The sequence below is a fragment of the Dipodomys spectabilis genome, unplaced genomic scaffold, assembly GCF_019054845.1.
Source record: "Dipodomys spectabilis isolate Male_0828 unplaced genomic scaffold, ASM1905484v1 ptg000187l, whole genome shotgun sequence".
NCBI lineage: Eukaryota > Metazoa > Chordata > Mammalia > Rodentia > Heteromyidae > Dipodomys > Dipodomys spectabilis.
Genome location: NW_024870864.1, coordinates 12,560,919 through 12,586,689, shown reverse-complemented (window position 1 = coordinate 12,586,689; position 25,771 = coordinate 12,560,919). Strand labels below are relative to the sequence as shown.

Below are 25,771 nucleotides of genomic sequence, written 5' to 3'. Positions count from 1 at the left end.
AGTTCCATGTGAATCTTTACTTGCCAATTTCACAAGGAAAACACTATTTCTCCATCAGTTTTAGATTTTAGGAAATAAGTAATTTCTTAGAGCAAGAACACCTATGAGGTATTTTTTTTGGGGGAGGGGGGTCCATGGGGCTTGAACTCTGGGCCTGGACGCTGTCCCTCAGCTCTTTAGCTCAAGGTGAGCACTCTACCACTTGAGCCACAGTGTCACTTCCGGCTTTTTCTGCTTATGTGGTGCTGAGGAATTAAGTCCAGGGCTCATGTATTCTAGGCAAGCACTCTACCACTGAGCCACCTTCCCAGCCCCTATGAGGTAGTTTTTTTTTTTTTTATTTTACTGTTCAAGTGGATTTTTTTTTATTGTAAAGATACTATACAGAGGGTTACAGTTACATGAGTGAGGTAATGAGTACACTTCCTATGAGGTAGTTTTAAAACAAACTCTGTAATGATTGCAGCTCAGTTTTTAAGTCAAATTTATATAACTATGTGAGACTTATTATTAATCTTATGCTTGTATTTTACAGAATTTAGATGACAGTGGAATGATTTTCTTCTGCATATACCTAGAAGGATATCATCTATATACATGAACTAGAGGAATAATCTGGCATTCTAAGGTATGGCTGGTAATGAACTGAAAGCTACTTTAGCATCTTCATGTTTATTATATATATAATTATATACAATTAAATAATGACTTTCTTTTCACTGATTTGCAAAGCAGATCAGCTTGGCATAGATCAAATTGTGCCTAATTAGGTACAATTAAATTTTTCAATGTTATGTTTATTTTTATGATAGTTTAAATGTTTTCATATTCTCTTTTTCTTTGCAGTTTTGCTCCAAGTGGGTGGCAGCATTGGTTGGAATTAAAGATGTGTTTTAATGACTCAAGGAGATCATCATCTATAAAATGATTTCAGTATTGCTCAGCATTATTCAAGAAGTTCATTTGGAATGTCTCTGTATTAGTCAGGGTTCTCTAGAAAAAAAATATAGCAAAAAATTGCTATTGATTGGATTTCAAATGTTCCTTAAAGACCATATGATAAAGGCTTGACCCCCAGCCAGTGGCACTGTGGTGATACAATGGAACCTATTAGAGGTGTGGCCTAATAGAAGGTGTTTAGATGACTGGCTATCATGTCCTTGAAGGAGATATTTAGACCTTGCTCCTTCCTTGTCTCTGTTGTTGCTTCCTGGCTACCATGAAGTGAGAAGCTTTGCTCCCCATATGCTCCCTATCATGATGCTCTGACTTACCAGAGGCCCAAACTTTAAGAACCAAGTATCCATGGATCAAAGCAAACCATGAGCCAAAGTGAACATCTCTCCATTTAAGTTGATATATTCAGGTATTTTTTCATGAATGTAAAAGTGGTCTCCCTTCCTCCCTCCCTCCCACCTTCCCTCTCTCTCTCTTTCTCTGTATCTTCTTTTTATTATAAGGCATTTGCTCATGCCATAGATAGATAGATAGATAGATAGATAGATAGATAGATAGATAGATAGATAGATAGATAGATAGATAGATAGATAGATATCTAGAAGTCCAGAAAAACCAGTGGTGTAGTTCTATAGCATGAAGCCTGGAGTGTTTTGGTATAGATTTTAGGCAAGGTCTGAGAATGATGAGTGCTGTGGGAAGGATCAGCTTGATGGCACATTCTGAGAAGCTGGATAGAGGAAGGGCAAATCCAGGCTTCCTTCACCTTTGTGTTATTTTTCATCCTCAGGTACCCAACCACCCTGGGGATGATGATCATCTTTCCTGAGAATACAAATTCAAATGCTTATCTTCCAAAACACCTCCAGAGATATACCTAGAAGGAATGTTTAATAAAATGTTTGAACATTCAATATCCTTTTCTTCAGTGTTAGTTGTTGCAGTTAAGAATAAATTGGTAGCTGTGAAAGCACTTATAGGAGCTAACTTGGTCCAGGACTAGACCTAGACCATCTCCATCTGGATTTAATGCCAGAGACTCATAAAATAGTGTTTATTGGATTTTACCTGAGCCTGGCAATGGTACATGCTTGTCATCTTAGTACTTGGGAGGTGCAGGTAGGAGGATTTTAGTTCAAGGTCATACTGTACTACATTGAAAGTTGAAGCCCAGCCTGAACTATGTAATGAGACCCTTTCTCATATCAAACACTCTGGGCACTGGTGGCTCATGCCTGTAATACTTGCTATTTAGGAGGCTGAGATATAAGGATTGTGTTTGAAGTATGTATGGGTAGAAAATTCTGTGAGACTCTTATATTAACTACCCAAAAAAATTAGAAATGGAGCTATGGTTCAAAAAGTAGAGTGCCAGCCTTGAATCAAAAAGTAAGGGATAATGCTCAGGTGCTGAGTTCAAGTCCTTGTATGGGAATATTAAATAAACAAAAGAAAACACTAGATTTTATATTATCTGTAAACAAACGAATTGTAAACATCCAACACACATTATTTTCTTTTACATTCCTCCTTTCCAAATATGAAGCCTATGTACTATTATTATTATTATTAATTTTTGCCAGTACTGGGACTTGAATTCAGGGTCTGGGTGATGTCCCTGAGCCTCTTTGTGCTCAAGGCTAGTGCTCTACCACTTGAGCCACAATGCCACTTCTAGCTTTTTCTTAGTAGTTTATTGGAGATGAGAGTTTCATGGACTTTTCTGTCTGGGTTGGCTTGGAACCTCGATCCTTAGATCTCAGCCTCCTGAGTAGCTAGGATTACAGGTGTGAGCCACCTGTGCCCAGTAGATCTTCACTAGCCATACAACGGATAAAGGTCTCATATCTAAAATATACTTGGAACTCAAAAAATTAAATCTCCCAACAACAAATCTTCAAAGAAACAACTGCCCAACAAATAAGTGGGCTAAAGACTTAAAGAGAAACTTCTCTGTAGAGGAAATAAGAATGTCCAATAGACATATGAAGAAATGCTCAACTTCTCTAGCCATAAAAGAAATGCAAATCAAAACAACATTGAGATTCCACCTCATCCCAGTTAGAATGGCTATAATCAAGAACTCTAATAACAACAGATGCTGGAGGGGATGTGGACAGAAGGGACCTTCACTGCATTGTTGGTGGGAGTGTAAACTTGTTCAACCACTTTGGAAAGTAGTATGGAGGTTCCTCAAAAGACTCCACATAGAGCTCCCCTCTGACCCAGCAATCCCACTTTTGGGCATTTACCCAAATGATCACAAACAAGATCATACTAAATCTACCAGCATGACTATGTTTATTGCAGCATTATTTACCACAGATATGGAACCAACCCAATTGCCCCTCAGTAGTTGAATGGATCAAGAAAATGTGCCATATATATATATATATATATATATATATATATAATGGAATTCTATGCCTCCATCAAAAGAATGACATCGCTTCATTTGTTAAGAAATGGAAAGACTTGGAAAAAGTTAAATTAAGTCAAGTAAGCCAGGCCCAAAGAAACATAGGTCCCATGGTTTCCCTTATTTGCAATAACTAGGCTATGTCTGGGACAAGCAGAAGAGGTCAAAAGCTATATACATATGACCAGATAAGATGATGTTAAGGGAAATGAACCCCAAGACAGGGACACAAGTGGTTATTTTCTTTCTTGCTATTGTTTCTAACATATTTATAAGGTACCATGTGATTATTTTGTTTTTTGTATGTTCTTCTCCCACGGCATAACCCCTGTTTTCACTGTATTTGATGTTGGTGCCCTGCGTCTTGTATATACACTTCTCCAGCTCAGGGAGAGGAAGAGAAAAAACAAAATGCTGTTATTTTAAAATGGGACAAGTAACTTCCCAAATACAAAATAGGCTTTTTAAGAGCTAGTTTCAAACTGAGGTCTGTCAGCTCTTAACCAAAATTATTTCCAGCACATTTGATTTTCTTTGATGGTTAAAACACTTAAGACAATACCACCAACTTAGGGAAAGCCCATAATATTGGCCAGTAGCTTTATACCGAATGCCTTACTTAATGCCTACAGTAACTCAATGAGAAGGCAAAACACCAACCTGCTTCTCTGGGATTTAATGGAAGGCCTGAGGGGAAGATAATCTAGTCAAAGATGCCCCCTAGTGGTAAAGAGCAATATGCTCATCTAAACCTCTGCCTTTTCAGTTCCATACCCAGATGCATCTCTGAGCCCCAGGCCCAGCCATAGACCCCCATACCTCCCTGCTGTCTTCTCATTCTTTATTGCTGGCTGCTGAACCTACTACAGAGACTGTCTAGAAGACAGTGAAGTTGTCTGTTCTTGGTTATGCATTTTTTTCTTCCCAGTGAGACAGCTTCTCAGGTTCTTTATTTAGTTTACAATGGATGGAAAGTGAGTGCTCTAATTTCTTACATATCTTGCCTCTAGCAAATACCCTAAAATATATCACTAAGATTTCTCCTGATAACCATGATATTTCTTTCTACTTCTCATATCTTCTTTTTCCTTTTACTTGTTTTTTCACCTGAACCAAAATACCACTAATTTCAAAGTGTACTAGACTAAATTATGATAAATCTTACTTGTTTGTAAACTTTAATGGGATTATTTGAATGGCTAAAGTTTTTCTGGTTTTACCCATAACCTGCCTTGAGATTATAGCATGTCAGGCTGTTCAATATTCCCAGGTGTGGGCTTTCTGGGCTATCCTTCTGAGTGAAAACATCACATGATCTGCAGAATAACTCCATTGCTTTTATGGCAAAGGAACAGTGACCAGATTATGCTTGTCCATTAGATGTCTCAATTTCTCATGTATATACACTTTTTTGTTCTGTACTACCGATATACCTTACTAATTTACATCAATCAATCTACTACCTATTAGTCAATCCATCCATCCATCCCATCCATCCATCCATCCACCCACACATCCATCCAATGTATGCTGAGTCCACCTTGAAACACCTCATTACCACAGTTTCTTACTCACCATGATGATACTAAATGAAGTGAATTTTACCAACCCACCCACCCATCCACCCAACCAATCAACCAACCAACCAACCAATCAGTCATCTAGAATACATATTGTGCATTGGGACCATATCTTACTCTATAGTATACTGTGTTTTACCACCTATGTTTGTTATACAACACAATGATTCATTAGTAATTAAATAAATTAAAACAAATAATAATGGCTAGTAAGAAGCACAGGAGTCTTTTTTTTTCATTATAGCACTTTATTGTCCAACATTGAAATTAATATTTTATGTATGTTTCACTTCATTTAGAGATATAATTGATTGCTGGGCACTAATATCTCATATCTGTAATCCTAGCTACTCAAGAGGCTGAGACCTGAGGCTTGCTATCCAAAGCCAGTCTGGACAGAAAAGACTGTGCAATTCTTATCTCCAATTAATGAGTAAAAAAAGGTCAGAAGTGAGGCTGTGGCTCAAGTGGTAGAGCACCAGACTTATGAGTAAAAGATAAACGACAGTACCCAGGTCCTGAGTTTAAGTCCCATAACTGGCACCAGGAATAAACAAATTTTAAAAACGTCTTAAATATATAGGAGAGAAGAAGGAGCCTGGGAAAAGCAAGAGGACAAGGCCAACGGGACTGGAGAAGAACATAGAGATTGCTAAGCATGAACTCCATTGTTTGAATGGGCAAATGAACAGCCAGGAGATAGAGACAAGGTCACAGAGCTCATGGTGATTCTGGTCTAGCCCATGCTGTCTCCTGTCTCAGTACAAGTGCATTATGGTCAGTTATAGAGCAACCCTGCTGTGCTCAGGACAGGCAGCAAGCCCTCCCTCTTCTGTGTACATGCAGACTTCCAGGTTGTGTAGGTTAAGGACCTGGACAGTAAAGTGGATTTTCTGTTCACAGGAGTCTTATGTATGGATTCATACCATTAAAAATCACACTGAATTAATGCTAGCAAAATTAAAACGTGGATAAAAGCATAAATCAGATAATTATATTCGTGATGTAACATTTCATTTTCTTGATTAATTATTGAGTTTTAAAACAATTAAAATTAGATTAACAATTAGAAAAGATACTAAGTTTTCATTTTAAGGCTATCCCTTAAAATAAGTGGACTATTTCATATTTGAACACTACTCTGCCAAAATGAATATAATATGCCTTGCATTTCATAATTTTTCACATGTTGCTATTTTAAATTCTGAATACAAATGAGAATTCCAAACAGTCAGAGAGAAGAAAGTCAAATTTGTGTCTTTGTTTTTACAATCATTGTGTCACTACTGTTTATCTGAAATCTACTGTTAATACTGAATCTACTGAATATTCAGTCACTAAATGTTAGAGATACAGGTTGTACCTGAACTGAACTCTAGTGATCCAGAACTGTTATGAACTTAACCTTGGAAGGAAGCAGGTGTAGCTACCTCTGGTTAGAGTTATGGTGGGAGAGTCTCCGGATCAACTTCCATGCAACAGAGAATACGACAAAAAAAACAACAAAAATGTACAATGCAATGAAGATTTTTTTTAACATAAGTGTGCTAACTTGAACTTACATACATATTGTTAAAATTCACTAGTAATCAGCAATTGTAGTTAGCCTTTCCTCTCCCTCCCCTGTCCCCCCAAGGGAGGAGTATCTTAAAACTGTCATTGTTTAGAATTGCCGGTACAAGATGATTGTGTTAGACAGCTTTCTGTCAATATAATGAACACCTTAGAGATGATCAACTTATAAGAGGAAGGGCTTATTTTGGCTAACAGTCTTGGAGCTTCTAATTTATGATCTGTAGACACACTGCTTTTTAGATCTCATGACATAGTGGAGCAAAATCGCTCACCTCATAAATGAGAAAGGAAGTGGAAGAAGCTGGGACACTGTCCTTCTCAAGGGCAAGCGCCAGTGGATTCTACTAGGAATTTCTCCATCACTTCACTCTAGACCATGATGCTGCCCAATCCTTGGACCTTTAGGAGATACCACATCCAAACTATAACCGTGTTAAGAAGCAACGCAAAGCAGGGAGTTGGTGGCTCACACTTCTAATCAGGAGGCTGAAATCTAAAGACCACAGTTCAAAGCCAGCCCAGGCAGAAAAGACTGTGAGACTCAAATTTCCAATTAAGCAGCAGAAATCTAAAAATGGAGCTGTGACACAGTTGGCTGGGGGCCAGCCTTGAATAGAAAAGCTAAGCAAGAATGTGGGGCCCTGAGTTCAAGCTCCAGTGCCAGCACAAAAATGCCATAAAACAAAACAGAAAAACAGCAAAAACAATGAGATTCTATCTGGGATAATGTATCATCTAATCCCTATCCCAAGGTGAACTCTTTGAACTAAAGGAAACGAGTCAAAGTTGGGAATTTGTGATTTAAGATGCACCTGCCTGCCTTCATTCACCCATGCAACAAGTTCTTTCTGGTATATGCTACATATCATGCACTAAGTATAAGATGATGAGTAAGTCATAGATGTAAGGAATTTACAACCTAGTGGGTGATATTGATGGATTGACAAGTACTGAGCAACAGAGCTACAACTGTGGCAAAGATGTGAACTGAGTAAGAAGGATGCCAGGTGCTACAGAGGGAATGGCATTGGACACAAAGTCTCAATTGTGTACACAAGTTGACATTTTTTGTTGTTTTTGTATTTTTTTATCATTTTAAAATTTCTATTATCTTTGTTTTCTATTATTAAGTAATTGTAAAAAAGAGTTGTCATTCAACAAAACAATTTATAAATGTAATATGTCTAGATCAATGCCACCTCTTTCAATATTCTCATCCATCCCTCCCCTACCTCCCTCTCCCCTCATTCTTCTTAATTTTGAAGGATGCAGATGCGTGCGCGTGCGCGTGCACGCGCGAGCACACACACACACACACACACACACACACACATTGGATTTTTTTTTTTTTTTTGCAGTCCTGGGACTTGCACTCTGGGCCTGGGCGCTGTCCCTCAGCTCTTCAGCTCAAGGCTAGCGCTCTACCACTTGAGCCACAGCGCCACTTCCAGCTTTTTTTCTTTTTGCTTATGTGGTGCTAAGGAATCGAACCCAGGGCCTCATGCAAGCAAGACAAATGCTCTACCACTGAGCCACCTTCCCAGCCCTCCCTGAGCTTCTTTGGCTCAAGGTTAGCACTCTACCACTTGAGCAACAGTACCACTTCCAGCTTTTTCTGTTTATATGGTACTGAGGAATTGAACCCAGGGCTTCATGCATGGTAGGCAACCATCCCAGTTCACATTGGATTCTTGACTACATTCTCCCCACTATCCTCTTCATTCATCTACCCCTTTCCTCTTGTCCCTACCCCCCACTCTTTTGAAGTATCCAATTCTTGGTGTCTTATTTTGCTGGACTTAGATTTTGCTTTTCTAAGGAATTACACTATTGGAGATCTCCCTGGAATTTATTGTAAGTTGATCTTGTTGATACCAGTCCTATCTTTCTGCCTTCGCCAGAATATAGTCAAATTCCCAAAAGCCATCCTCACACTTTCTGTTTCCTGCATGACCAGCACCAGAAATCCCTTAGTGAGGTTTGGATTCTGATACTTCCTCTATGTCCTGCCTTCTCAGCCCAGAGTGCTCAGAACAGGCTCTCTTGGGCTGCTTCCTCTGAGAGGGGCCCCCAAGTATCTCTTCCCATTATAGGCAGACAGAACTCTGGATCAAGCCTAGACTGGCATTGTCTGGTATAACTGCGACACCAGAAATGCCATGTTATTAATATAGATGTAATCTAATATTCGTGTACTTGCAGTCAACATATTATTATAATATAGATGAGAAGAATAGGGATTTCTAGAAGAATAAAGATTAAAAATGTCCTTGATGTGTTAAAGTCTTTATTTAGTTTATTAAGCTGTTTTTTCTATTAAGCTGTTTGTTTTTGCAAAGAACATTGGAGAAAATAGGCATTTGACATGGCTGCTTTGCTGGGTGACATATTGTTAATCACAGAAACATTTTGTACCAAAACCATGTACATTTACAATGAGCTTTTGCAGACATTCTTTCAGCTAGGACTGAGGAATGAAGGAAGCCTCTGCATAAATTCTGTTTTTAAAATTTAAGCCCTGCTTAGAGTTCCAGGCAGAACTTTATGGAAGTTCCTTCCATCTTTCTCTTGTAGATTTCATCAAACCTCTCATTCTGGGACACGGTGAAGTGGTTTTTCCAGTCACCAACCATTCCTAAAAGACAGAATCCCAGCATTAGTCTCTGACTGACAGACCTAGAGGCCTTGGGTAGACTATGAAGTGCCCACATTGGGACTGCCCCACCTGACTCTCCTTTGATGGGCACTGAAGCTTTCTGGGAGAAGCAGCCATAGTGGGCTGGGTGCAGAGGTACAGGCTTCTAAATCATGCAGATGCAAGGGAGCTGGTGACATGGTACAACCTAGCCTTACCTGGATGCCTTTTTAGCTGAAGAGAAGCAGAATTGTTTGATTTGTTTCAGAAGCATGGCTTGATGTGCATAGATTGGAAATTGCAGAGAAATAAATTCAATTATGAGTAAAAAATTAGAAGAAAGATGTTATAAACTGGCATGCAAACCAGAGTCCACTGTTGTGAGAAAGAGAAGTTGTTTATGAAACAGACAGGAAGATAACTCTATGTTGTTGGTAGCTAACTTCTTTTTTTTTTTTTTTTTTTTGGGTCCGGTTGTGGGGCCTGAACTCTGGGCCTGGGCACTGTCCCTCAGCTCTTCAGCTCAAGGCTATTGCTCTACCACTTGAGCCACAGCGCCACTTCTGGCTTTTTTCTTTTTGCTTCTGTGGTGATGAGGAATCGAACCCAAGGCCTCATGCATGCAAGGCAAGCGCTCTACCACTGAGCCATCTTCCCAGCCCTAGGTAACTTCTTTGTAGTGGGATTTTTTGGGAAATCTTTATTTATAAGCATATAATCCTGTATTGCTTTAATTTTCACAATTATTTAGTATATTACTTAAAAAATTTTAAATTGTTACTATAGAGGTGATGTATAGGGGTTACAGTTACATAAATCAGATAAGGTGTAGTTTTTTTTTTTAACATCTTCCCTCTTCCATTTTCCCTTTCATACTTTTAAAACAAAAATTTGTGAAGTGGTTTTTTCTCCTGTATAAAACATTTTCTTGGCCAACTAAAACTCCTGCTTTTGGAAACAAGAGCTAAGAAATATTATGGGAAGGAGGCAGGCGGCTTGTTGCTATTTCTGGCTCATGCCTGTGATCCTAGCTACTCAGGAGTCTGAGATCTGATGATCACAGTTGAAAAACCAGCCCAGGCAAGGAAGTTTGTGAGACTTTTTCTCCAGTTAACCAAGTGGAAGTAGAGCTGTGGCTCAAGTAGTAGAGTGCCAGCCTTGAGCAAAAAGTTAAGAAACAATTCCCAGGTCCTGAGTTTAAGCCCAAGTAGTACTGGCAGGAGAGAGGTGGGGGAGGGAGGGAGAGAGAGAGAGGGAGAGCAAAAGAGAGAGGGAGAGGGAGAGAGAGGAAGAACATTATTGTTAAGAATCATGATGTAGAGAAGATTTGGTTAAGGGTTAAGGTCAAGAAATTGAGGCAGCAGAAACTCTAAAGTAGAAAAACAATACAATAAGGTAGAGTGGAGGAAAGCAGGCATCGATATGGACAGTAGCTGGGACTGTAAGTAGACCCATAGGCTCTTGTTGCTGAGGCCCCAGATACTATAGTTGAGGGTTCCTAGTGAGATCTAGACAATGGTAGCTTTGCCCTCAGTTATCAATGGACTGCATAACTTCTGTTATTTGTGGACCTCTCATCTCTCATCTACATTGGGCTCAAGTCCTCAACCTTGTTAGAAACAGACATAAATAATTAAAATGTGTTGTCTTTACATTAATCATACTGTACATCCTCTTGGCAATAGGTTTCTAGAAAAGTGGAGTATTTGATAAAAAGACCCCACAAACCTTTCCTCATGAAGGGTGAAATGGACTGGTCCATCATAGATTTGGGGACTGTAGAACGATTTGTCATGGGATTTTCTTTCATTTTCTCAAATGCTGTCTCCTGGACAATTGTATTCAGCACTGTTTCATCCAAATTCTTTCCCATGAACTTAATCACCTTCTGAATTTCATGCTTCGGGTCCTGTGGCGAGGGTGACATTGCATTGGAAAGAGAGTTTCAGAAAGACATGTTTTAATCTCTGTCCCTCCAAAAAGGCCAACCCTGAAACAGATCTGGCTTCTTTACCTGCTCTGAAGTGGTTTTTACTCACCCTCTTTATATCCTCATAAAAGAGGAACAGGATCTGGTATCTGTCTTTAATCTCCCACCATCCTTTCACGTGGTCAAACCAGGATCCCCAAACCACTGCAACAGATAAGAAAGAACATCTATACAGAGATTACACAGTCTCCCAAGTAACTAGGCTTGAGCCACTAGAGCCTGGCATTACTGATAGTTTGAGCTAAATAATTCTTTATTTGTGCTATTGAGAAGCAATGGGGTGATGAGAGGATCACTCTATACATAGGTTAACCCAAAGATGAGTTCAGACTGAATGGAGATAGTAGGCCTTGGCCCCCTTCTTCTCTCTCTGTTTTTGGGCTGCCAAAGAAGTAGCTTTGCTCCATCACACTCTCAGACCATGATATTCTGCCCCACCTCAGCGCCTGAGCAAAGAAGCCAGCCAGCTCTTTCTGAATTTGGAGCCAGAATACATCCTTGTTCTTTTAAATGGTTTTCTCAGGTATTTGTCATAGCAACAGAATACTAACAGAGATATGAAGTATTTTTTCCCCTTACCTTTTCCATTGATGAAGGTTTCAAAATACTCTTCCCACGTACCAGGTTCAGGGAGCCCTTGATTCATCTTTTGGAAATGGTAGTAGGAAACCATGCAGTCTTTGGCATTCCGAGCTACATAAAGGAACTATGGGATAAGAAAAGAGGTGGGTAAAGGATGGTAGTAAAAATAGATTTTCACAGAATTCACTTGGGTTGATTCCTACTGAGAGTGGCTGCAACATCCACTTAGCTCTTCTGTTCTAGCAACAAACGTGGCCTTGTATCTGCCAATTCTGCTCTCTTTTCAACGCAGTCCTATTTGTTCAGTAGTCAACTAGCTTGATTCCTGATTTCTTCTTTGGTATCAGAAGCAAAATTTTCCTTTAGAAATGATGACTTGTTATTTCACCAAGAAACTGCCATCTAAGTGTTGGTAAGCTTTCTCCTCATCTTGGAGAAGTAGGATTGCCAAACTGGTGCCAAGCTAGGTGCTGGTGGCTTATGCTTGTAATCCTAGCTTTCTAGGCATTGTTTCCCAAGAGACAGATCTTAAAACATTAATGGTAAGGAAACACTCAGCAGATTATACAGCAATCTAAATATAACTGACAATAATTTGAAATTGAGAACTTCTCATGGTAATTAAAAACTTTGTTCTGGCAATTCTCCTCTTCCCTTCTTTTTGTGCTGGAACTTGAACTCAGGTCTGTCGCTCTTGCTTGGCTTTTTTTTTTTGGTCCTGCCGTTTGAGTCACACCTCCACTTCTGGCTATTTGTTGGTTATCTGGAGATAAGAATCAAATGGACTTTCTTGCTCCAGCTAGCTTCATGTGGGGATCCTCAGATCTCAGCTTCTTGTATAACTAGGATTGCAAGTGTGAGCCATTGACAGCTGGTCAATTTCTTTTAATTATTAATTTTTTTTAGTTGGTTGTGGGGCCTGAACTCTGGGCCTGGGTGCTGTCCCTCAGCTCTTCAGCTCAAGGCTAGGGCTCTATCTCTTGAGCCACAGTGCCATTTACAGTTTTCTGGTGGTTAAGAGGAGATAGGAGTCTCATGGACTTTTTTACCTGGGCTGGCTTTGAACCTTCATCCTCAGATCTCAGCCTCCTGAGTAGCTAGGTTTACAGGCTTGAGCCACCGGGACCCGGCTTTCTCTACCTTTAACTGTTACTTTGCATTTGGCAAAGCATCTCTTTAGGTTTCACTTTGACTACAACTTCACATTTTTTTTTCTTTGCTGTCTTTCACTTTCACTAAGTCTAACTTTACTGTTACAAAATAGTTACTTAGCTCACATTTTCAGCATCAGTCCCAAAGTGGCTTCTTTTTAAAGTTATTTAATTATTGACAGTACTGGATTTTGCATTAGGTGTCTTGTGCTTGCTTACTAGGCAGGTGGTGTAACAACTGAGCTACAACACCATTGTAGTATTCTGACACTTTGACACTTTGGAGCCTTGCTGACTCTACTTGTTCCTTTGAAAAATAGCTCATTTCTGGAAACAGTAAAGATGCAAATGAGCCAACCCAGAGCCTACAGTCTAAGCATCTCTTTTAGGAGGCCTTCAAGTTGTCTCCATCCATGTGTCCACTCAACTCAAGACCAAGTGGCAGATGACTAGGCACAACTCTATGCCTCAGGGCCTGCTGAAATTATTCCAGCCAGCCAACCTGGAGAAGCTTATCCCACTCTCCAGTTCCTTCCATCAGAAATATAATAAAAGCTTTTGTGTACATTGTCCGTTCACTCTCTCTGCCTCCTGACCAACCCTGGGACTTCTCTGTGGTTTGCTGCATCTCCTGTTTCTAGGATTCTGTCAACACAAACCTCTTCTTCCGTGACAATCGATTCCAAGTCCCTTTAAACAAATGCTGAAATTGAGGAGTTTTGCTCTAGAAGATATTTATTACCATCCTCTAAGTCCTATCTCCAACTCACCAAGATACTAAGTTCCAATGAGAAAGTTAAAATAAAATGTTGATGAAAAAAAGTCCACCTGGATTCTCAGACTTTTTAACCTCAAGTTGTCCCTCATTTCATTGTTGTTGACATTTTGAAGATTTCTTTTTGCTCCTCATATTTCTTACCTCTTTCACAAAAATTTTCTTTCTTTTCAAGCTTCCATGCTATCTCTTGTCCAAGTTAATGAATTCCCTATCCAACTGTATCTATTCTACATGTTGTGTACTCTTCATTATTAATTTTCAGTGTTTGCATTTTCTGCTATAGAAAACTCATTAATTTTTCTTTTTCTTTTTTTGAGCTGGGCACTGGTGGCTCATGCCTGTAGTCCTAGCTACTCAGAAGGTTGGAATTTGAGGATCATGGTTCGAAGGCAGTTTGAGCAGGAAAGTCTGTGAGAATCTTGTCTGCAATTAAGCAGCAAAAAGCCAGAAGTAGAGCTGTGGCTCAAGTCTTAGAGAACCAACCTTGAGTGAAAAAGCTAAGGGGCAGTGCCCTGTGTCAGAGCTCAGGCCCCAGTACCTGCACACCCAGTATCTTTCCAATTCCTTTATTTTTGTTTCAGTGTTCACATTATTATTATTATTAATAATTATTTTGCTAGTCCTGGGGCTTGAATTCTGGGTCTGGGTGCTGTCCCTAAGCTCTTTTCTCTCAAGGCTAGCACTCTACCACTTGAGCCAAGGCACTACTTCTGGCCTTTTCTGTGATTAATTGTAGATAAGAGTCTCATGGACTTTCCTACCTGGGCTGGCTTTGATCTGTCATCCTCAGGTATCAGCCTCCTGAGTAGCTAGGATTATAGGCATGAGCCATCGTTGCCTGGCAGCCTTTCATTACTTTATATAATTTAACATTTTCTTTATTTCAATACCTGGCTAAATTTGTTATCTGAAATTCTTAAGGTCTAAATGCTGTATATTCTTTCTGCGGACTCTCTCTCATGGTGGCTCATTCCTTTGTGGTTTTGTAGTGTGGGGTGGTCATATCTCAAGTCTGAATCCTGGGGGACCTGTGTGGCATTGAGATGTTCTTTCAGAGAGGATCTGTGTGTGTTTGCCAGGGTATCCTGGAGATACCAGTGCTGAATACCACCTTATACTGACAGGTCAGCTGTAGTTCCTTTGACAATGTAGGGAGTGCCAGTTTTTATTTTTTCCTTTCCTTCTTTTCTTCCCCTCCCTCCCTTCTTCCCTCCCTCCCCTTCCCTCCCTCCCTGCCTCCCCTCCCTCCCTCTGTCCTTCCCTCCTTTCCTTCCCTTCCTTTCCTTCCTTCTTTCCTTCCTTGCTTCCTTGCTTTCCTTGCTTCCTTGCTTCCTTGCCTCCTTGCTTGCTTGCTTGCTTCCTTCCTTCCATGTGTGTGCTAGAAATGGAGCTTGAACTCAGGGCCTAGTATTCTTGGTTGGCTTTTTCACTCAAGGCTGATGCTCTACCACCTACACTTCCACTTCTGGTATTTTGCTGGTTAATGGGAGAGTCACTAGGATTTGTCTGTCCAGGCTGGTTTCAAACTACAGTCTTCAGATCTCAGTCTCTGAGTAGCTAGGATTATAGGTGTGAGCCATAGCACTAACATTTCTTTTGGTTTCTTGTGTACTAGGCTCTGACCTTGTGTGTATTATCTAGGTCATCATACCCCAGCAAAACAGCTCTAGCATCAGTTCACTTCTCTAAGTTTCCCATCTTTCTTCATTTTTGGAGCTTAGGGACTTTCTATACTTAATTTTTATTTCAGTCATGCCTTTTAAGAGGACACTTGTTATGTGTCATGCAGCATTTATTAGTATATGAAATGATTACAGGATATTTGGTTTTCCATAACCCTGGAAGCAGAAATTCTCATCTCCTTAACTATCTTTAACAAGAAGAAATCAAGGCCTTTGCTCATGTGAGTTCCCCTAACTATACTCCTTTCCCCAGAATTTATCTTCTAAGTTCTTTCCTCTCCTTTCCAACCTCTGAGGAAATAATGTCCCTCCAAGCAAGACTGGCAGGTCTTCCTGGGCCCTTGCTCCCTTAGGGGCTGCTCACCCTTTCCTGGAACATTATAAAGCACATGATAAATAAGGTCCCAGGATAAATGAGGAGACCACAGTCTTAGCCAACTGTCTCCTGTTCCTTGTTATCTGCAACAACTCTGTGTGGCTTCTGCTTTCCTATCTTGTTTGAGGCCATGAAGGTGAGCATCATTCTGAATGTGGGGTTTAATTTTTGTTAGTGCTGATATGCTGCCCACCCTCAAGAGGTAGTGGAGAGGTAAAAATGAGGACATTGTGAGCTGGGGTTTTCAGGACTTGCTCTCAGTAGGCTTTCTTTTCCCCTAGGAAGCTGCCATCTTACCTTGCAGTTGTTTTCCCAGAAAGATGGTGGCAGCAACTGAGTGGACAGGTGAGTCCTTAGTATCCGTGGAGAGGGCATTGCATTTGCTTTTTCCACCCCTTTAACACAAGTCAGTAGAAAATATCTGCATGGTTAAAAGTACTGGGGGACTTTGGCTCCATAGTCTGTTTAGAGCATCCTATTGGATGCCCATCTATTTTTTCCTTCTTTTCCTTTTTTTAAAATTAGAAATATACTACCTTCAAGCCAGGCACAAGTTGCTCACACCTGTAGTTCTAGTTACAAAGAAGGCTGAGCTCTGAGGACCACAGTTTGAAGCCAACCTAGGCAGGAAAGTCCATGAGAGTTTTGTCTCCAATTAACCAGCCAAAAGTCAGAAGTGGAGTTCTAGTTAAAGTGGTAAAGCACCAGTGTTGAGTGAAAAAGCTAAGGGACACTGCACATACACACATCTTCAAATTGTTATTCAAAGTCATTATAATTTAACATGTCTATTTATGTTTATGGTGCATCTTGACTACAGTCACTTTCTCCAGATCCCACCAATTTCTTTTTTCCAGTTCTGGAGCTTGAACTCAGGCCTCTTTTTTTTTTTGATATTTTTTGCTTGGTATTTTCCCTCAAGGCTGCTACTCTACCACTTGAGCCACAACCTCACTTCTGGCCTTTTGCTGGTGAATTGGAAATAAGAGTCTTATGGACTTTCCTGTCTGTCTGTCTTCAAAGTATGATCCTCAGAACATAGCTTCCTGTTTGGTGAAAGTCAAACTCTTAACAAAATTACAAAACAAGTGAGGAAAATTGCCCTATGAATGCCCAGGGGAAATAAAATCTGAAAGATCCTTAGTTCCTGCATCCATAGACACAGAATATAAATAACTATGTGAAAATGTGCAAAGAAATAGAAGAAAATGGTGACTGTAAATATGGAACAATGAGTACTAAAGAGATTGGGGAACTGCTTCTATAAGTGAATTCAGTTAAAGAGCAGATCAGGTACACATGAGAGGAAAAAACCATCATAGAGCTAGAGAAGCACAAGAAAGAAACGAATGAAAACAATTGGAGACACAGCAGCAGATACAGAAGACAGAAGGCAAAGGTGAAGTCAGCCTATGGACCAAGACTCAGGTGAGTCTCTCTGAGGTTGATATTTCTTCCCAATATGGTGACTCTCATCTTCCTTCTGTGGACAAGATTCCATGCCCTGCTGCGGTGACGATCCAGGGCCTCAATAGAGCTTGGTCTTCCAACTAGAAGTCTACATTTTGACTACAGCCACCTTCCAAGGTATCAAGCCAGCAGCTGTTCTCTCCTGACCAGTCCTCTTGTGTGTGTGTGTGTGTGCGCGCGCGCGTGTGTGTGTGTGTGTGTGTGTGTGTGTGTGTGTGTGTTGTTGTTGGCCCAGCTCCAACTCCACCTACTTTCTTCCCAAGAGCCCTAGAGTAGAAAGTGCTTTTTGGGCTTGGGGCCTCTACATAAAGCAGCCTACCAGTGTTTCATGTCTGTTTACTTCTCTCTTCCTCTCTGCCTCATTCATAACCAAAATGACTTGTTGTTTTTCTCGCTGCAGCCCCTGCATGGCCTAAGATGCTCAAACCCTGGTTTGGGAAGCACAGGGTGGGAGATCTTGGGAAGGGCACACCTCAGTCTCAGAGCCCACTGCTTCCTCATTGGCAGGGAGCAAGGGGGCATTTGGAGTCATTTTTTTCTTTTACTTTCATCATCTGCACCAAGATCCTCATCACTAATATCCTAGCCCTGGGATTGGAGCCAGATAGATTATGGCTGTGTGAATCACAGACACACAAATCACTCCATTCAGTTTTGTGCCAGTGGTCTTCCCAGGGTAGGAAATTAGCAAGCTTTTATTTTTTTCTCCATGTAGAGTACTGGCAGTCTGGCAGGAGAGACAGGGAGACACTCAGCAATGATAGTAGTGGATGCTTTTGTGTGTGTGTGTGTGTGTGTGTGTTTGTGCGCACATGTGCATGTGCGTGTGTGTCCTTTATCCTTTTTGCTCAAGGCTGGAGTTCTTCCACTTGAGCCACAGTTCCACTCCTGGATTTTTGCTCATTAATTAGGCTTAGTTAATAGACTTTCCTGATGTATTGGCTTTGAACTATGTAGCTAGGATTACAGACGTGAGCCACTGGCACCTAGTTTGGATGCTCTATTGCACTGTCCTCTCTAAGAGTATCCTCGGGCTATGTGACCCTCACCCTACCCACAGCACTCAGTGCTAATGTCGGAAACATTCAGTAATTATTATGAATTAGTCTGCACGTGTCTTTATGAGATCATAAATTACTAAAGGTATGAAGCTTTGCAAGCAGCCCAGGGCCCATAGTTTGTTGAACTGAGTCATTATTTGCAAGTCTTTCCAAACCTACTCAATGACTTTGTAGGTGGGAGTTAGGCAGAAGTGGAAGGGGGCTGGGATGGATGCTGATGAGCATTGTGCATGAGTCCACCCATTCCAGAGCCCTCCAATGGTGTTTTTGATCCTTGACTCACATGTATGAGTCTGTGTCAGAGCAGCTCCTCTTTCTGGGGCCTAATCTATCAGGGACTTATTGCTCTGAGACAAGGCCTCTGCCTAGCTGAGTTTTCACCTGACACCTCTGCATCTGGGAAGTCCTCCAGCCTGAGACTGTTACACTTGAGACACAGGCACTATGTTTCATAAAGAGCTGCATAGGTTTCTGTGACATGCCAAGCTGGATGACTGGTCACTGTGTTTTGTCAAACTTTTATAGCTGCTGAGGTTGACCCGAGGCCCTTATCTGTTTTTTGCTGACTAGATAATTACACATCTGGCTATCTGGACATTCTACTCATTACTGTCATTACTCATTACTCTTCAGAAATCTTGCTCAGCCCTCCTCCCCTCCTACCCCAGTCTCTTTCTTTCTCTTCTTCTTCCTCCCTCTCTCATGTTGTGTGTGTGTGTGTGTGTGTGTGTGTGTGTGTGTATGTATGTGTGTGTGTTCTAGGGTTTGAACTCAGGACCTTGCATTTGCTAGGTAATTTTTTACCAATTGAATTACATCCCAGCCCTTTTTGGTTTAATTAATTTTTTTAGATTGGGTCTTGCTTTTTTATTTTTCTTATTTGTGCCTATTTTGGGGTTTGAACTCAGGCCTGGGCGTTGTCCTTGAGTTTTTTATGCTCAAGGCTAGCACTTTGCCACTTGAAGCCACAGCTTCACTTCTGGATTTTTTTGGTAGTCAGTTGGAGATAAAGTCTCACAGAGTTCCCTGTCCAGGCTGGTTTTGAACTGTGCTCTTCAGATCTCAACCTCCTAAGTAACTAGGCTTATGGACATGAACCACCAGTGCCCAGCTTAGGTCTTGCTTTTTGAGTAAGATAGCCTCAGACCTTAACCCTCCTACTTACATATAGTTGAGATTACAGATGGGCTCTACCATGCCTGGCTTGTTGGATGAGATGGAGGTCTTACGCATTTTTTTGCTCAGTTTGGCCTCAAACTGCAGCCCTCCTGATCTCTGCTTCCTAGGTAGCTAGGACCACAGATCTGAGCCACTCGCTTTTTGAGACAAAGTCTTGGCATTTGGTCCAGCTTGAACTTGCTATGTAGTCCCAGTTGGCATCAAACATGAGATCCTACTGCCTTGAACAAAATGAAGAAGCCCAATCAAAAGTTAGGCTTGGATGGCTCAAGGAGCACATGGCATACCTCCTGAGGCTGGAGAGCATGCAGAGGTCCTTGGTAATCATACCCAACACTTAGTGTCTTTTTTGTGCCAGCCACTGTTTTAGGTGTTTTACATATATGGAATTCATTTCACTGAGGTAACCGCTAATTCTATTGCAGTTTGTAGCCCATGATACTGTAAAATGGAGAGGCATGAAGTCAGGACACATACACACACATACACATATACAAACACACATTTGGTGCTGGCACTGGGACTTGAATTTAGGGCCTGAGTGTTTTTTTTTTTTTCTCTCTCACTTGAGCCTTTCTTGTAGTAAATTGGAAATAAGAGTCTCATTGACTTCATTGCCTGGGCTGGCTTCAAACTGCTCCTCAGATCTGTCTCCTGAGTAGCTAGGATTGTTAAGTATGAGCCCCCGATGCCCTGGTACAGTCAGGATTTAAGCCTTGCTTATCTTTAACTTTTGTACCTTCCTAATGCTCAAGGTTATGAAATGGAAGAGCCTGACTGCACAGCGAGTAGATCCCAGCTAAGCAAGCAGAGATGTGGAGCCAGCCTCTCATGGATAGTATACAGACAAAGAGTACCAGGCATTGGGTTGTAAAGCTGGTGACCACCCTCCCAATAAGGATCTCTAAGAGCCGGAGGAGCTATCAGAGCCAGAGGGTGCTAAAGGATTTTGAAAGTAGCAAGCTGCTACACACAACAAATCAGGTGTGAGTGTATTAGGCATTTGCAGGGCTCTATCAGCCTGTCCAGGACTGCTTCAAGCTCCAGACTCCAGTGAAAGGGTACTGACTTGCCTTTTCATGGCTTCAGTTATTTGTGTCCCAAGTTCCTAGCTCAAGGTCTGGGCAATGCTGTAATTTAGGGAAGGAGATCTTCCAACCATGCTTGTTGGGTAAAGTACTTCTGACAACTGCCATTTAGCCAGGCTGGTTTCTTTTGCCCTGTAGTGTGATTCTTTCTCTTTTCTTTCTTTCTTTATTGTATGTGTGTGTGTGTGTGTGTGTGTGTGTGTGTGTGTGTGTGTGTGTGTTTGTAGGTGAATGATCAGGCACTCCCTGCATGGGCTTTTGTGGAGGTAGGGTGCTGATAGAACAGGGGGTGTAAATAGCTCTTAAATAACATTTGTACCTGTACATTGTACCTCTGAATTCTGGAGTTGTAGATGACTAGGGAAGAGATGCTCAAGAAAACAAGAGTTGGGTGTTAGAGACTCTGTAATCCTAGCTTCTGAAAAGGCTGGGATCTGAGGATCATAGATCAAAGCCAGACCTGGAGGAAAAGTCTATAAAACTCTTATCTCCAATTAACCACCAAAAAGCCAGAAGTGGAGCTGTGGCTCAAGTGGTAACCTGAGATGGCCTTCAGCGAAGGGACAGTGCCCAGACCCTGAGTTTAAGCTATAGTATTGATGTGTGTGTGTGTGTGTGTGTGTGTGTGTGTGTGTGTGTGCATTACCCCCAAACCCAAACAAATAAACAACAAACAACAAGAACAAAAAACCAAAACTAGGCAGAATCTAACTCTCAGACCAGTTTTCTTTCTTTCCTTCCTTCCTTCCTTCCTTCCTTCCTTCCTTCCTTCCTTCTTTCCTTCCTTCCTTCCTTCCTTCCTTCCTTCCTTCCTTCCTTCCTTCCTTCCTTCCTTCCTTCCTTCCTTCCTTCTTGTCTTCCTTCCCTCCTTCCCTCCTTCCTCTCCTTTCCTACCCCCTCCCTCTTTTCCTTCCTTTAACAGCATTGGGCTTTCTTGCTTGCTCTACTACTTGAGCCATGTGACCAAGTAAGAATACTTGGTGATTCACTTTGGGTGAAGGGGTAGAGAGGAAAAGAGAGATAAAGAAACAGAAGGGTTGGGGCAGGGAGGATAGAGACTGGAGAAGAAGGAAGGCTACAGGGGGTGGGAGAGATTCTCACCTGAGGGCTGGGGCGGCTTTGCCCACTCAATAAAAGGGTGGCGATGATGAATGAGGGCTCGCTGGCACTTCTCCACATCCCCATTCTGTTCAATCATATCCACAATTTCCTGGATCCATGTTGTTCCTGAGGGTCACAGGGGAGGGTTGAGGAGCAAAACCTTGTTAGGTAATCTTTGCTGCATGTTCTAAGCAAGCAAAGAGGCAAGTAGGCAGTTGGTGACTACCATCTGCCCTTAGGTCAGAGTCCTGATACCCAGGACAAATGGAGAAAACTGTCTCTGCAAGGAGCAGAATGCAGAGGCAAAGCTCACAGCTGCTCAAGAGCAGTGCCTGGCAGAGGACAGCAGGCAAGGTTCCATAACTACTTCTCTGGTCCTCAGAAAACCCAGGTTACCATGCATCTGAGCACGTGTGAATTAGTGGGGACTGCAAGTTTAATTGTGTGTGTGTGTGTGTGTGTGTGTGTGTGTGTGTGTGTGTGTGTGTATGTGCTGGTATTGGAACTTGAACACAGGGCCTTGAGATTTTGCTTGGCTTTTTTTTTCTTGGCTAGTACCTACACTTTAGCCACAACTTCACTTCTGGCTTTTTGGTGATAAATAGGAGGTAGGAGACTCATGGACTTTCCTGTCCAAGCTGCCTTTGAACCTTGATCTGCAGATCTCAGCTCATTGCATAGTGGGGTATCTAACTTAGGTAAGCAGCTCAGGCATGCTGGCTCAACGGGGGAGGTCCCAAAGTCACCTGATTTAGGGTAGGTACAGATGAGGAGATCATCTGGCTTGGCCTGAAAGTTCTGGATATGGCTCCAGTTGTCCGCTGCTGCCTGTAACAGAGGAACCCCCTCTATCTCTCTTATTACGATTTCTTTCCTCAACTGTGGGGTTTGGGCCATAGTGTCTCCAGGTGGAGGGTCCCTATGAGAAGAGAAGAGAAACTACAGTAAATTACACACAATATGATACTGACCATTGTAACTATGTGTAGATATGTAGTTACTTTAGTGGCATTAGTTATATTTACAGTGTTGTGTCCCCATTACCAGCATCCATCTCTAGAACTTTTTAAAAAATCTTCCCAGCAGAACTCTGTCTCTGTTAAACATCAACTCCTCATCGCTCCCTCAATTCACGGTAGCCACCATCCACCTTCTAATATCTATGACCTTGAGATGCTTTATATAAGTAAATAATAAAATGTACAACACTATGTTTGGGCGTGGGGGTGGGGTAGGCGTGTAGTTGTAGAAGTGGGAGATAAGGGATGATAGGGGAAAAACAAAGGAGGAGGAGGTGACAATTCTTGATAAGAAATGTACTCATAACCTTGCTCATGTAACTGTAATCCCTCTGTACAGTATTTTTACAGTAAAAAGCATTAAAATAAAGTAATTAATATAATATTTGTATTTTTTTGTGTGTGTGCTGGTGCTGGGGCTTGAACTCACAGCTTTGAACATTTGCTAGGCTTTTTTGTTCATTTGTGCTCAACTTTACTTCCGACTTTTTGCTAGTTAACTGGAGATCAGAGTCTCTCAGATTGTCTGCCTAGAGCAAGATCAACAGAAAGTCCATGGATTGGGAGAAGATCTTCACTAGCCATACATTGAACAAGGGTCTCATATCTAAAATATACATAGAACTCAAAAAAATTAAATCTCTCAACAACAAATCCTCAAAGAAACATTGGCCACATTAATAAGTGGGCTAAAGACTTAAAGAGAGACTTCTCTAAAGAGGAAATAAGAAGGGCCAATAGACACATGAAGAAATGCTCAACTTCTCTAGCCATAAAAGAAATGCGTTGTTGAAAGCTCAGGATGGAAAGAGTATCCTCACAGACAGAGAAAATAGTCCAAGCCAGGTGATGGTGCTCCTGCCTGTAATCCTAGCTACTCAGGAAGTTGAGATCTGAGGATCACAGTTTAAAGTCAGCCTGAGCAAGAAATTCTATGAGACTTACCTCCAGTTAACCAGCAACTAGCTGAAAGTGAAGCTGTGGCTCAAGTGGTAGAGTACTAGCCTCAAGGGACAGCCAAGAGACAGTGCCTAGGCTCTTAGTTCAAGCTCTAGTTCTGGCATACATGCACACACACACACATAAACACACACATACACACACAAAGTAGCCAAGGCCAAAGTTCAACTTGTTTTGGTGGGAGAAGGAAAAAAGGCTTCTGGGAAAAAGGGAGTTGGTATTTTGAGCAGGGAGAGCTTTTGGAAGCTACAGCTTAGATTTCTAGATCTAACTTAGGCAGGAGTTCTTTGGTTACACGTATCTAAAAACATTTTTTTTTTTTTTGGTGTATGCTGGTCCCAAGCTTGAACTCAGGACCTGGGTGCTGTCTCTGAGCTTTTGCATCCAAGGCTAGTACTCTATGGTGTGAACCGTATCTCTGCTTCTGGCTTTTTGGGGGTTAACTGGAGGAAAAACTCTTACATATTTTCCTTCCCCAGGCTGGATTTGAGCTGTAATCCTCTGATCTCAGCCTCCTGAATACCTAGGATTGCAGGTATGAGCCACCAGTAGCAACTAGCCACACATATATTTTTGTTGACTTTTTTTTTTTCTGGTTCCTTAGGTTTTTTGACTTGACTAAATTATACAATAACACGTACTTGACTAAAGATTGAAGAAATACACTAAAGAGTTACATAAAGTATTACTTAAACAAACCCATTCTTACCTTCAAGTTCTAGCTGAGAGCTAGCAGCTCCAGGGCCTGCAAAAGGGTCACTGAGCAGGGACAGTACATTCCAAGGAAGTAGGGTGGAGCTACCTGAGTATGACACTGTTAGAGGCTCAAATTACCATGAGGCCAGAGGTCCATGACCTTCAGCAGGCAGAAGGCACTTTGAGAGGTTCTCATGTCCATGGAGTTAATTGGAGTCATTACAAGCAAAGTTTGTACTACACAAAAACAAACCTTGTCACTTACCCTTGTCAATCACCTTATGGTGAGTGGTGATTGTGCATCTGGGACCCTGGCTTCCCTGTGGTCTTTTGCAAGAGTGGATGGAGGCAAACACTGTTTCTCTCTCTGTGACCACCTAGAGACTTGTAGCAAGCCCAGTGTGTTTCCTGTTCTGGCGCCTCCCTCCAGTTTGGCAGGGAATCCAAAATGGGCAGAGATAGGCAACATAGCTATGCTTTCTGGTCAAAGAAAACTCAGCCCAAAGCTTTCTATGCTTCTGACTTTTGCAAAAGAAAAAAAAAAAAAGAAAAAAGAAAAAGGCATATGCCTCTTTGAACACACAGCCCTTGTTAATCATTTAAACTAACAGTGCCAGGTTGGTTACCTGACTCTCTCCTCCCTTTTTAAGACACATAATGCCAAGATATGCCAAATCAGTAGATTCCTAGCCACTAGGTTTTGTTAATGATTTCCTAACCTAAGGAGTTCTCTTCCTACGTTGCATAAAGATGAAAGAAAAGAGCCTAAAACCTGTGTTATGGTGTTTTAGGCCACCTGCCTATTGTATTTGTTTTGCTGGCCTCCTGAAAATATTCTTTTCCTTCCTCAACAATTTGTGTGTGTGTGTGTGTGTGTGTGTTGTGTGTGTGTGTGTGTGTGTGTATGCTTGAACTAATTTAGCTTCTTTGCTTAAGGCTGGCACAATACCATTGGTTAGCATAATAACCATCTGATTAGTTGGAGATAAGACTCTCATAGACTTTTCTGACCAGGCTGGCTTTACACCAAGATCCACAGATCTGAATGGCTAATATTATTGGTGAGAGCCAATGGTGTTCAGATTTTCCCAACAATTATATCCTCAATCCATTGAACCTCTTTTGAGTGGCAAATAAATGGATCGGGGTTCAGTAATAGGGGAAAATGAAGAGTTGGTTTTTGGACCAAATGCATCCAGCTCCAAACGGTTTCCATTCCTTTTGTGAGACTCTCTTCTTAAAGAGATTTTCTTTTTTTCTTTTTTATAATATTTTTATTCTCTCTCTCTCTGTTTTTTTTTTTTTTTTTTTTGCCGGTCGTGGGGCCTGAACTCTGGGTCTGGGCACTGTCCCTCAGCTCTTCAGCTCAAGGCTTGCACTCTACCACTGGAGTCACAGCGCCACTTCCGGCTTTTTCTGTTTATGTGGTGCTGAGGAATCGAACCCAGGGCCACATGCTTGCAAGGCATGCA

General features: G+C 41.4%; 1 protein-coding gene across 2 annotated transcripts; it reads right to left on the bottom strand.

Moving 5' to 3' along the window:
- Positions 1–8,814: 8,814 nt before the first annotated feature.
- LOC122121359 (sulfotransferase 1C2) lies at positions 8,815–24,677 on the bottom strand. Of its 2 annotated transcripts, none has more exons than XM_042695532.1 (8): positions 24,565–24,677; positions 22,371–22,543; positions 21,625–21,750; positions 16,023–16,120; positions 11,736–11,862; positions 11,206–11,300; positions 10,895–11,075; positions 8,815–9,166 (listed from the first exon to the last, which is right to left on the bottom strand). In XM_042695532.1, the coding sequence occupies exons 2-8, from the start codon at positions 22,519–22,521 to the stop codon at positions 9,054–9,056; spliced, it is 891 nt and encodes a 296-aa protein (XP_042551466.1). In that variant the 5' UTR covers positions 22,522–22,543; positions 24,565–24,677; the 3' UTR covers positions 8,815–9,053. The 2 variants fall into 2 exon arrangements, with proteins under 2 accessions (XP_042551466.1, XP_042551467.1); XM_042695533.1 differs by lacking the exon at positions 24,565–24,677 and adding an exon at positions 24,313–24,375.
- Between the last annotated feature and the right edge of the window lie 1,094 nt (positions 24,678–25,771).